Source organism: Micropterus dolomieu, linkage group LG20, assembly GCF_021292245.1.
Source record: "Micropterus dolomieu isolate WLL.071019.BEF.003 ecotype Adirondacks linkage group LG20, ASM2129224v1, whole genome shotgun sequence".
Lineage (NCBI taxonomy): Eukaryota > Metazoa > Chordata > Actinopteri > Centrarchiformes > Centrarchidae > Micropterus > Micropterus dolomieu.
The window spans coordinates 1,690,080-1,702,063 of NC_060169.1; the positions used below are offsets into that span (position 1 = coordinate 1,690,080).

Here is an 11,984-nt window from a genome sequence, read left to right on the forward strand (position 1 = left end):
GAGTTCGGCGTGTACTGCTGTCACTGCCGCACTCAGGCTCGTGGGACGCAGTGTGCCGTCTGTAAGCGTCTGACCTTCCAGTGCGCCATCTGCCACGTGGCCGTCCGCGGCTCCTCCAACTTCTGCCTCAGCTGTGGTCACGGCGGACACACCAGCCACATGATGGACTGGTTCCGCCGGCAGGACGAGTGTCCGGCCGGCTGCGGCTGCCACTGTCTGCTGCAGAGCGTCTTCTGATGATCCAACACAGACGCTCTTCTAAAAGACGGCGATGAGCACGTCTTCTGTCCGACACAACCTGCTGCTCGGACTGATGGACATTCACGGTCCCCAGAGGACAAACCCTGCGGACCTTTCCTCAGGACAAACTTTCCACATGGACACTAGAAATACCAAAACCTGATGGATAGATGGTCGTGAGGTTCATGCTCCCAGGAGGACCTTTAAGTCTATAAAAATGTCGATCACATTTAACCAAAATAAGCCTGCACACTTTTTGTCCGACCAACAGTTGATGGTATAAAATAGATAAAAGCAGCAAACCCTCACATTTGAGAAGCTGGAATTAGTTTGTATTTGTTGCGTGTAAATGATGCCGGCTGCCTGATAAAATACTTAAACAACGAATACTTGACTTACTGTTTGGAACCGGAGCTTCAGGCAAAGTGTACGTGCTCCATAACAAAACATAAAAACACAAGATTTGTGCTCAAAAACGAGAGGTGACACCTGGACGGCGTTGTTTGTTTAGTCTGAGGACGAGACATTTACGTAGCTTCTATCTCACAGATGTGATCACACAAGTGTTTGTGACGCAGAGAGGAAAAGCTTCCTGAATTCTCTGAAGAGTTTACAGATGTACTTTATGTCAAATTATAATAATAAAAATTTGCTTGAATTCAGGCAAAATGTCATTTAAACAGAAAGTGAAATCCTGTTTTTTATTCTCTACTTTCTTTCTAACAACACATTTAGCTGCAGCTGTTCGATGATGACATGATGATGATGAGAGTTCATCCACTGGGGGGGGGGCTGCAACCAAGTGCTAACATGATGCTGCGGCTGTAATGAACACTGCAGCCTCTGGGGGACGCCAGCAAGACTTTAGATTGTTTTTTGTAGTTTGCATAATGCCAGTATCCACCCCACCCGCCCTACCAGCTGCTGCTCTGTGGCCGACCTCTGACCTCCTGGACAGGAAGTCACATGAGAGGCGGAGGCTGCGGTCGGTATGCGGGGGGCGATTTGAGTCGACAGAAGACGCACCGGGTCAGCAGCTCTGAGGTCTGCAGTCTGGACACGGGGAACGGCTTCCCGCACTCTTCACACTGGAAACAACAACAGTTTTTATTGATGAAACTAAAGTTAAACAGACAAAACAAATGACAGATTGTTTTTCACCTTGAGGATGTGAATTCCTGTTCCTTCGGTCCTCCTCCGCTCCAGGACTTGTGGGATTTCCTCCATGTTCTCTGTGTTCCATAACCGGACCGTCCTGTCCTGCAGAGACAGAGGAGATCAGGGCTGGGTTTCAAAAACCAGTACCTTTAAAGTGACACTGATACCAACAGAGTATTTGCACTTAACACATGTTTCAATGTGTTAAATGCCACCTGTAGTTGATTGGTATTATTATTTTATTATTGTTACGGACAAACAAGGCGCTTTCTTTTCTTTTTATTGTTTGAAATAATATAAAAATATTGGGAAATCATATCAGACCGCTCCTCGTCCTGTTCAGGCCCTCCTCACGTTATAATCAGAGGAAGGGCGACAGCTCGGGAGGTGTTTGTTGTTTGAGTGTTAAAGGATTTCAGAGGACGAAACCAACGGAAAGACAAGTTTGTGGTGATAAACGGAGACCGCCGCCGGTCCTGAAAGGATGAACATGTGTGGGGAATCGGGGCTTCCGACCAAACTCTGGTTTAAAAACCAACTGTTTTAGTTTGTTTTGTTTGTTTACAGATTATTATTATTATTAAAGGTGTAAAGAACAGCTGACCAATGTGGAGCAGGTCACCAGGGTTCAAAATCTAAGGGAGTCGATGTGGGACAAATCTGAAGACTGAACCTACAAAGAAAAACCAGCAGAAAGATGTTTCAGTGTTTGACAGTCAGGAAGGAGCAGAAACCTGACGAGTAAATCCACCAGACAACACTGAACCCTCTGCTCAGTAACCATGGAGCTCTGCAGGTGGATGCCCCGAAACACATCACGTGTTCTTGTACCAAAACAAACATGGACGCCAACCAGCAGCCCGTTTATGCAGCAACATTTGAGGTCAAAAGGCCAAAAACGGAGGAAAAAAGCAGAGTCTGGTGAGAGCCAGGACTGTGGAGCCCACAGAGGGAACCGGATCTGAGGCTCCCTTCAAGTGAAGTGTTTAAACATTTATTTAGGCTACGCAAACACGGCACTCACTTAACGAGGCTGGCGATGAGTTAAAAGAAATATGACTTGTTGTAAATGACAATAAAATAGTGTTATTTTTTTACAAGCAGCGCATCACATCCACACGCTGGCACTCAGCGTTTTGGCTCGATAAGGAAACGAACATGTGATAACAATGTAAAATATGAAACTCTGCTCTCGTATCTTATTTATGAGAATAAATTTCAATGCATGCAAGTATAAATTAAATGATTCCTGATTAAACTGTCCAACATATTTGAGGCGTTCTTTTGCAGAAACAGAATCTCCATTTGTGTTTATTATCCTCAGTCATGGTTCTTTTTGTGGCTGCAAATTATCTTAAATTATGTTTTTTTATTGCGCACTTCAGGGAAAATCAATCAAACGTGTTTTTGATTATTTAGAAAGGCTGTAAGCCTGTAATACTCAGAGGTAATATTGCTATTTATTTTACACAATATTCGGCCTGTTTTCAACCCGTTTCATCCTTCTGCCATGTGAGTCACCGTTTCTCTTTTCTCCTCTTTATGTGCGTACGCGTGGTTCAGAGTTTACTTACGGCACATTCTCCCGTCAAGTTTGTTTCTTATAGACCAAAACCTTTGCTTGGGAAGTGGCGTCCGCACGTTTCCAGCCCAGTTTTGTACGTACGCACCGTTTATTAATGAGACCCCTGGTCCACCTGGGTCCCATCAGGCGTCACACATTCAGACTTAAAACATTCTCCAGGTCCAAAAAAGGAATACTGGAAGAAGTCAAGCTCAGATTTCAGCAAGTCATCAGGAGACGTCCCATCTCTGAAGACACAGTGCTAACAAACATGTCTGTAACTTTATCATGAGCGCGACAGTGATCACGATGATGGAAAGGACCTGGACTGAGGGGACCGGTACCTTAGAGGCAGAGGCCACCAACTTCCTGTCAGCGCTGACTGACACATCAGTCACCCAATCACTGTGGCCCTGCAACAGAGACGGCAGAAAACATGAGCTGAGCTCTCTAATATAACACTTTCATTATTTCAGAGTGATCCGTACCGCAGCAGAGTTTAATCACCTTCAGGATGAGAGTCTGGCAGAGGGAGGACATATCCCAGAGTGCAACAGTCCTGTCGTAGGAGCCAGACACCAGCAGGTTTGCTGCGGTGAAATGACAGGAAGTGTTTTATTACATGTGCAGCTCCCAACAAAGATCTTATAGAAGTGAGATGCTTCACTCGGAGCGTTGCACACACAGGGTGAAAAGAGTAGCTGCGGCGATGTGCAGCGTAAGAATGAAACCATGTAAACCTGCTCTGGTGCGACGGCTAAATAAAACTATGAGTCGATGAATGAATGAGCAGACCTCTTTAAAATGACAACTAACTGAACAACAGTGAGATATTTACACGTTTCCAGGACACGTCCAAGTATCAGGGCCGGTAAAACAGCGTTACCGTTTTCTTTCTCTATATAAAGCTGCTGCCGTCTGCCGCAGAGGGCGTCTGAGCCCCGAGCTGTCAGCTGAGGACAGGAACCTGAACCTCGACCCCGTCTCTGATGCTGCTCGGAGGGCTCACCGTCAGCCGAGAAGCTGCAGGAGCTCACGCTGCCTTCGTGGCCTCTCTGCAGCGACGTCCCGCCGTGAGATCGAAACCCTCCCGCCTGCAGGTCCCACAGCTTTAAACTTTTATCCCATGATGCCGTGCACAGGAAGTGTCCGTTGTTGGTGAAGCAGCAGTCAGAGACGACGTTGCTGTGGTTACTGAGAGAAACGGGAAACATCAACAACAACAATAACAAGACAGAAGAAGAAATCAAAAATGTTAGAGAGGCAGACGTACACCATCGTCATCATCATCACATAGACATCATCTTGAATCATCAGTGTTCATCAGCGTGAGGAGGAGCTGGCAGGTGGATGTCGTTCCCTTGTTTGGGGTCCGTAGACCGGGTCTTTCTGCTCAGATGCTGACGCCGTGGTTCTGTTGTGGTCGGCGGGTTCTGTTTTACAGCAGACTCACTGTACAGAGCTTCTGTTTCCTGTTAGCTTCAGACGATCCCAGACTTTGGACACTTCCTGTCTTTCTCCCTGTCTCTTCTTCCTCTCTCGCTATTTTCTCTTTCCTTTCATTTTGCAATCTGCGCCATCAAATCCCGTCTCCTTCTTGTCCATAGCGTGAGCGCGTTGTGCTGTTGGGTGGCGCAGATTCCCAGTCTTTGTCTGAGGGGGCCCGCAGTCTCAGACTTTAAAACCCCCTGGATTAAACTAAGCATTGCTGCTTTTTAGAGAGGTATTATTAAAATTTCTTGTTCAACCGTTTCAGCCCTTCGCAGATTATCACAGTGCACAGTGAGAGGAAAGAGGAGCTGGGGGTCAGTAAGGGCCAGGGGCCCTCTAGTGAGTTCATCCGGCCCTGCTCACCATAACGTTGAGGCAAATCAAACAAAAAGCAATGGAAGCGGCAGATCCTTACCTGTCGATGGACACGGTGGTCTTCTGAGCCAGCAGGTCCCACAGTTTGACGCTCCGGTCTGCAGACACCGACGCCACCCGCTGGCTCTGAGGGTCGAACCGGCACCGTGTGATGGTGGAGCGGTGGTGATCTGGGAGGGGAAACAAACGCACCTTCACTAACTAACGCTGGAGTTAAAGATCCAGGAGGTGTGAGCTGGCTGTCGTACCGCTGACGTGGTGCAGCGTCAGTCCGCTGGCGGCGTCGCTGACGTAAACGCCGTTCTGTGGATCTGCAGCGCAGACGAGCAGCCGGCCATCCGACGAGGCGCTGCAGGAGGTCAGCAGGCCGGCCTGCCTCCACCGCCACTGCAGGACCAGGACCAGAATCAATATCAGTACTTATTCCCATCAAAACATGAACTGTCAGAACGGAGAATCAGCTGCAACTAACAGATGTTTCTATTATCAATTCGTCTGTTAACCGCTTAGATTCATCACTAATGTCATAAAATGTCCGTTTTACTTTGTTCAGTGATACAAAACAGAGAAGAACTGGCAATCTGAGACACCAGAGAAAGTCTGGATTTATGCTTTTCTTAAATAATAAATTAATCGATAAATCAACAAATGATTTAAAATAGTTTGATCGTGTCAGTACGGCAGTGGTTTAGTGTACTTATGGACAGTTTTAAGGTACTCTACAGTACTCTAGGTGTTCTACAGTTAAATGATAACTTTAGTTACTTTGCAGATTCAGGGTAAACATAAGACCAGCAGATAAAGTATAAAAAGTGACACATCAATGCATCAATAATTATAATCGAATAATATCGTATGTTATTCTGCGTGTTGAGTACTTTTACTTTTCTAAGTATTCTAAGTATATTTTGATGCTTGATTCTGAACGCAGGACTTTTACTTGTATTTCTACTTCGGTAGGTACATTTATTTTTAACAGTTTATACAGTGAAGTTGAGTTTGTAACTCCCTACTGCTACATGTGCAGAAAATATACATTAATATTGATAAAATGGTAACAGAAATAAACAATATTCAATGATCAGTGGAGCAGTGCTGAGGATGAATTACAGTTTAAGAGTCTGAAAGCTTGGGGGGAAAAAGCTGCTCTGCAGTCCGGTGGTGCAGCAGCAGAAGCTTCTATATCTCTTCCCAGAAGGCAGCAGGGTGAAGCGGCTGTGGCTGGGTGAGTACTGTCCTTTAGTATCCACACTGCAGTATTACTATTTACAGAACATGTACACTTTTTTTCCTAAACTTTATTTATTTCCTTTTAGAAATTGAATGTGAACATCTAAAATAACCCGAAGCATCACGTTCATCAGGTCTCATTATTAAACTATAAAACACTGTGTGATTCTTCAACACTGCAGTCAAACTGAAAACTCGATGTTAGGAGGAAGAGGAGCATCTCTGGTCCTCCCTCAGCAACCACCACAGACGGAGAGAAGAAGAAGAAGAAGAGTTACCAGAGTCTGTCCCGTCTCCAGGTCCGAGGCCACCATGTTCTTGTCCCAGGAGACTGTCACCGCCCTGACGGACACACAGGCTGTGGTTGTTTTTATGATCATTTTCAGGATTAAAAATCCTCTTTTAATATTTGTCCTGGTGTTCGAGGTCTTGGTAACCCTCTGACCTGTCCTCTAGCGCCACCCTCAGGACAAACTCTACATTTACCTTCAGCTCTGAAGGACAACAGCAGGACTTTAATCTGGTTTCATCCTGTTTCTGTCTGACTAACAGATCTAACTGATCCGACGTATAAAATCAATACGTACTAGTAGCGTATCCGTCAATCATAAGTTAAATGCCTCCTGTGAGCTCCATGGATTGATCCATAATAACCTGATCCAGGTAAAGCATCCTGGCTGTGAACAGCTGCTGTATGCTGAGACTCACCTGTTGCTGTTTGGGATCAGAGCGCACTCAGTGATGGTTTTACTATGAAGTCCATCAAACACCCTCAGAGGTCTGCAGCTCTCCACGTCCTGCACAGGTCAAAGGTCAACAGGACAGGCTTCAGCTTAGCATCACAGCTAGCTCTGCACAAGTTTCCCTCGTGTCTTAGTGCGTCCCGCCACGGAAGCACGGAGAGACGCAAGGAAACCATACGAGGAGAGAAGAAACGAGGGCATATGTTTTTCCTCTGAAGCGTCACACGTGAAGCGACGTCCGTGATGTGATGAGGCGGCAGGTAACTAGAGCTGATCAGCTGATTGCAGCTGTCAGTGCGTCTAACAGCTGTAGAGACTGTTGATGGAGTTTGTGTCCGCACTGTGCCGATACTAAAGACTCACAGTTATCAGTGCAGAGCAGCATGTTTCCTCTCTGCAGCTGTAACCTGTTTAACAAACACCTGCACATGAAGAGCAGCCTGCAAACTTGTACTAATCTACGGCTCTCTGTAAAATCTGTAATTATACTGTGTCGTGCTCAGAGGCCCAGGGTCAGTGTTGTCATTACTGAACAACCCGGAATATGATCATAGCGTCTTTTGATTTATGAGGCTAAATGTTTCGGGGGAAATGATGTAACTGAGGAACGCCCAGGAATAATCAGCCTCACATGTGACTGAATGGAAATGATGATAAATGATGTAGAAAGTGTTTCTTGCGGACAGACAGACTCTCCGACTTTAACTGCATCCATAATAAAAGTTACTGGGGGAAATAACAGATCATGAAAAGAAAACTATTTCTACTGAATGCAGAAAGTTGTTTTGTTGTTCAGATCTGCAGTGAACACAGATTTTTCACTAGTTCTTGAAACAGAAAACAAATAAAATGTAAAACTTGAGTTTTATCTGTTATCTGTCTTCACTCTTTGGGACAGTCTGCGAAACGGCCGACCAGAACTTTCGGTTCAAGCGAGAAGCGAGGACAAATAAGAGACTTGAGATGCACCTAGAGTATCAAAAGCATGTAGAGAAGAAAGATAAAGAAAGCTCATTTATAACTGCCACTTAAGTGCTTTTAAGCAAGGCACCACCAGCTCCACATGAGCTGCTCAGAGACCATCAGACTGTCGTGTTGCACAGCTGCAGGTGTGACTGACTCTGGACAGGGTGCACAGACTGAATCTATAAATTAAGGTAGGAGGAGTTTACCCAGAGGATGGCGGTGCGGTCTGAGGAGCAGCTGAGGACGCAGCGGTTGTTAAAGCAGAGTCGAGCGGCGGTGACGGCGTCGCTGTGAGCTCGCAACACCTTCACTGGAACCTGCAGACACACCAACACATCACCGCACACAGTCTCCTTCCTATTAACACCATAAACACATTTTACTTAATTCTATTTAACTGCTTAATATCAAAACGGTAAAAGGTTGTAGTAAGTATTCTTGTTACAAACGTTTGACGAGCCTCTGATGTATAATGAGGCCCAATAAGTACATTTACTCAAGTTCTATAACAGTGGTGGACAAAGTACACAGATCCTCTACTTGAGTAAAAGTACAAATACATTTGCTAAACATTACTGCACTAAAAGAAGTCTTAAATTTAAATTTCTACTAAGTACCTGCTTTTTAAAATACTTGACATGACAAACATAATTTATTGGATAGTTTAATTTTTAACAAACATCATATTTAATAAACTCTTCATGTAACTGAAGCTGTCAGATAAATGATCTGAAGTAAAAAGTACAGTTTCTCTGAGACCCTCTGAGATGTGGTGGAGTAAAAGTAGAAAGTGACATGAAAACAAAATCCTCAATTTAAGTAGAATTACCTCTCATTTGTACATAAGTAGTACTTGAGTAAGTGTTCTTAGTTACTGTCCACCACTGTTACTTCAGTCTGTATTTTACTTACTTCAGTTTCAGGACTCTTGCAGTTGCTTTTACTCCAGTCCATTTCAAAGAGAAATACTACACCATCATATTTATCTGGCATCTTTTGTTTCTTGACAAAGTCAAATTACAGTAAATTGAGCTTAAACGATCAGTCAATCAATTAATCATCAATTAGTCTATTTGTCATATATTAAAAAAATTATCAGGGACTGTTTTGACACATTTTCTGGTTTCAGCCTCTCAAATTAGACAATTTCAGCTCTGGATAATTTTGCTTCTAATATAGAATAAATTGACTAACAAAATAATCATCACTTTAATACACATTGAAAATCACCATTAACGTTTGTTTCTGCACAATATAAACTAGTTAAATATGAGCCCCACCTCAACCAACACAATAAAAATGCTGTTTGAACATCAATGCATCAGTAATAATAATCTAAAATACTATAATAACATTAATGTAACGATACAGGTAACGTTAAGTCACACAGCACGAACGTCTCAGGTAAAATTCGACGCTCACAACGGGCACTTCGCTGCATTGAGTTACTTTGATACTTTAAGCACATTCTTCTGATAATACTTTCACTTGTAATTGAGTATTTTTACAGTGTTGGTACTTTTACTACAGTAAAGAACCTGCATTGCTTCCTTCACCACTGATGAAGACGGTCGTGAACGCACCATGTCGGGCTAGCCGTTAGCCGCCTAGCTAGCCGTTAGCCGTAGTTTTTACCTGGCTCTCCTGGCTCCACTCTCCGGCTCCTCTCTCCTCTTCTGTCCGCTCCTCCTTTTCTCCTCCTGGAGGTTCCTCAACTGATAAAGGGTCCATGTTTTTCGACGCCATTTCAGAAACTTTCGGGAAGAAGTTTGTTTGTTTCAAACTAAAGTTTGTTTGTTAGCTACAAGTGACTTTAGCTCCCGCCGCGGCAGTTACCATAGAAACAGTCCCTCTGACCAACGCGAGATGTTGCCTTCAGGAGCTGCGGGACATGACACAATTGCACATGTAATAAACCATTCCTGGGGGAAGTCGGGCTTTCAGTAAACTGTTTTCTAATACAGAAAGGTTTTTATTTCAATCTGCAGAGTGTGGCTGTTCTATTCCTACCTTCTCCTTTCCCTCTTCCACTGTTCTTCCCTACATTCTACTTAATTTTCCCAACAACTCTGAAGGAGACAAAACTACAAATAAATCAGTCAAAAGAATCAATGACAACAAAACAAGGCAGCAACGTTAAACGAGGGACATTTTATTATTTAAATGAACAAAACAACAGGTTGTCTGTTGTGTAAAATTAAAGAAGACCGGAGGTCAACTCTGTTGTGTGATTTTCGGGTTGTTCGTCCTCACAGAGGACACACTTCCTGGTTCCTCACCAGGTCTGATGGGATTGGACCTTTTTCAGTCTGGAAGGAGGGACGGAGACAAAGAGACAGTCAGACAGACACTCCAAGGGCATTAATATAGTGTGGGAAACGCTGGCATGTAAACAAAAGGTTTGGATTTTTTCATTACGACCTTGAGTAAAAATAATAACGCTGGTAATAAACTCTCTCGGCTTTGTGTCCCACTTCCTGCTGTTCATGTATCCTTCAGATTAAAGGTCTGAATGAGGAGCTGACTGAATTCATAATCCTGCTTCACAGAACCTTGAACACACGGAGGATCACTGTTTTAACTCGGAGGCTGTTTCCTACAGAATGAAGTTATTTTATTACACCAGGCAAGTTATAATATTAACGTGTGCGAAGTCTCCGTGACCTCTGACCTTTTCAGCAGCTCCTCTGTCGACACGCGTTCGCCGTCGCTGTCCTCATCACTGTCCTCTGAGCTGCTGTCCGACGCCTCCTTCTTACTTTTCTTCTGCTGTTTCCCTTTGTGTTTGTGCTTCTTATGTTTCTTCTTCTGGGGGGAAATAATGAAGATGGAGTCAGAGAAGAAGAATCAAACAATCAGGGGACATTTTGTTTTGCCTTTTCTACTTTCTACCTTCTTCTCCTTCTTGTGTTTGTGCTGCTTCTTGTTCTTGTGTTTCTTCTCTCTGCTCCTCTTGTTGAGTTTCTCCTCCTCACGGGGGGAGCAGGCGGAGGTGGCGCCTCCTCTCACTGAACAGGGGAACAACAGGCAGAGTTTAGTCGACATCAGAGCTACAGCAACACGTGTTTGCACCTTATTCACAGAGAACCGTGTGGCTGGACGAGTTCAGCTGCTCCAACTCGTTTAAATATTACTCTGGTGACCGTCTCATATTCAGACTAAAACCAGCAGTGAACGTCTCTCCTAACGAGTCCCGAGTGTCTGATTATCTGTTTGCATTGGTTTCGAACAGCCTTCTAGGGCAGCACCTACGGCAACGTGTGACGTCAGCACGCCAACTTGCGTCTCTTCTAGCTAGCCTTAGCATCAGCTAACTAGCTATTGAAAAGCCAAATGGCGAACAGACGCCCCAGAAATCAGACTTGAAAACAAACGTGGTTGTTTACAGTCACGGGCTAATAGAATAGTTCAGTGTTTAGTTCTCGCTAACCTTTCAATAATTGGAGCGAGGAAACGACTAAAAATGGTTAAAAATGAATATTTGTACACAAATTTGGCTTGTTTGTCTGCCATAAATTTTTGTCTGCTGTCGCAGCTGCTGCCGCGCTGGTTTATGGGCAATAGGCAGCATCGATGCTGCCTTAAAAAACGTCCGTTACTGGGGCAGCTTGAAGGCGTCGCAGGAGACAGGAAGAGGTCGTCCAAGCCGTTTCGAACAGCACTCGATGCCTCGCTGTCCTGATAGGCACCTTCTGAGTCGGCAGTTTAGCCCGTTTCCAACCTCTGACAGCCAGCAGGGGGGGACTTAAACCTGCGTTCTCTCTAACAGCAGGGGGCGACTCCAGCGGCTGCAGAAAGAAGTGTGATTGTAAAGAAGTCTCGGGGGGCTTTCACACCTGTAGTTCGGTTCATTTGGTTCATTAGTTTTAGTTCTGGTCCGGTTCGTTTTCACACTGCAGGTTTACAAACGAACCAGAGAAGTAACCATGACGTTACGCAGAAGTAATAATTTATTATAAACATGATTCGTAATGCTAGACAGCAGATCGACCGCAGAGCCTGCTATGAACAATAACGTAAAAACAGGACGTGTCCAGGAATAATTCGGGGCTTATTCGCCTACAGTATACTGTGGTGTAGCGGTCACATTTTCTATGGCGTTAATGAACTGACAGGGTAAACTGAATACTACTTGCCCTCTTTTATAAACAGATTTTAACCTATTAATCAGGGAAATACCCGCGCTGACAAGTAGGCTATACCTTAAAAAATGGCAT

At 44.5% G+C, this 11,984-nt stretch overlaps 2 protein-coding genes across 4 annotated transcripts in view; both read right to left on the minus strand.

Moving 5' to 3' along the window:
- Positions 1–909: 909 nt before the first annotated feature.
- LOC123958551 (WD repeat-containing protein 88-like) lies at positions 910–9,614 on the minus strand. Its single transcript, XM_046031947.1, has 11 exons — positions 9,403–9,614; positions 7,974–8,084; positions 6,767–6,855; positions 6,337–6,400; positions 5,077–5,215; positions 4,869–4,998; positions 3,972–4,156; positions 3,470–3,552; positions 3,307–3,375; positions 1,402–1,500; positions 910–1,328 (listed from the first exon to the last, which is right to left on the minus strand). Exons 1-11 carry the CDS (start codon positions 9,511–9,513, stop codon positions 1,203–1,205), a joined length of 1,206 nt encoding a protein of 401 aa, XP_045887903.1. The 5' UTR covers positions 9,514–9,614; the 3' UTR covers positions 910–1,202.
- A 285-nt stretch (positions 9,615–9,899) lies between these two features.
- Positions 9,900–11,984, minus strand: part of gpatch1 (G patch domain containing 1) — a 14,893-nt gene continuing 12,808 nt past the window's right edge. The window contains exons 19-21 of one of the 3 annotated variants that reach the window (XR_006822114.1): positions 10,439–10,575; positions 10,189–10,319; positions 9,900–10,076 (exon numbers count right to left, since the gene is read on the minus strand). Coding sequence is in view for 2 of the 3 variants with exons in the window: in XM_046031943.1 (XP_045887899.1) it covers positions 10,043–10,076; positions 10,439–10,575 (171 nt within the window). In the remaining variant the exon portion in view is untranslated. The remainder of the gene's footprint in view (positions 10,077–10,188; positions 10,320–10,438; positions 10,576–11,984) is intronic. The other 2 variants (XM_046031944.1, XM_046031943.1) reach the window with 2 other exon arrangements.

Excerpts from the sequence above, each read along its gene's own strand:
- LOC123958551 (XM_046031947.1), bottom strand. The coding sequence starts at position 9,513 with ATGGCGTCGAAAAACATGGACCCTTTATCAGTTGAGGAACCTCCAGGA. Across the intron at positions 5,216-6,336 it reads TGGAGACGGGACAGACTCTG|TGGCGGTGGAGGCAGGCCGG; the intron begins GTAACTCTTCTT and ends CTGGTCCTGCAG. Across the intron at positions 3,376-3,469 it reads GCCAGACTCTCATCCTGAAG|GGCCACAGTGATTGGGTGAC; the intron begins GTGATTAAACTC and ends TCTCTGTTGCAG.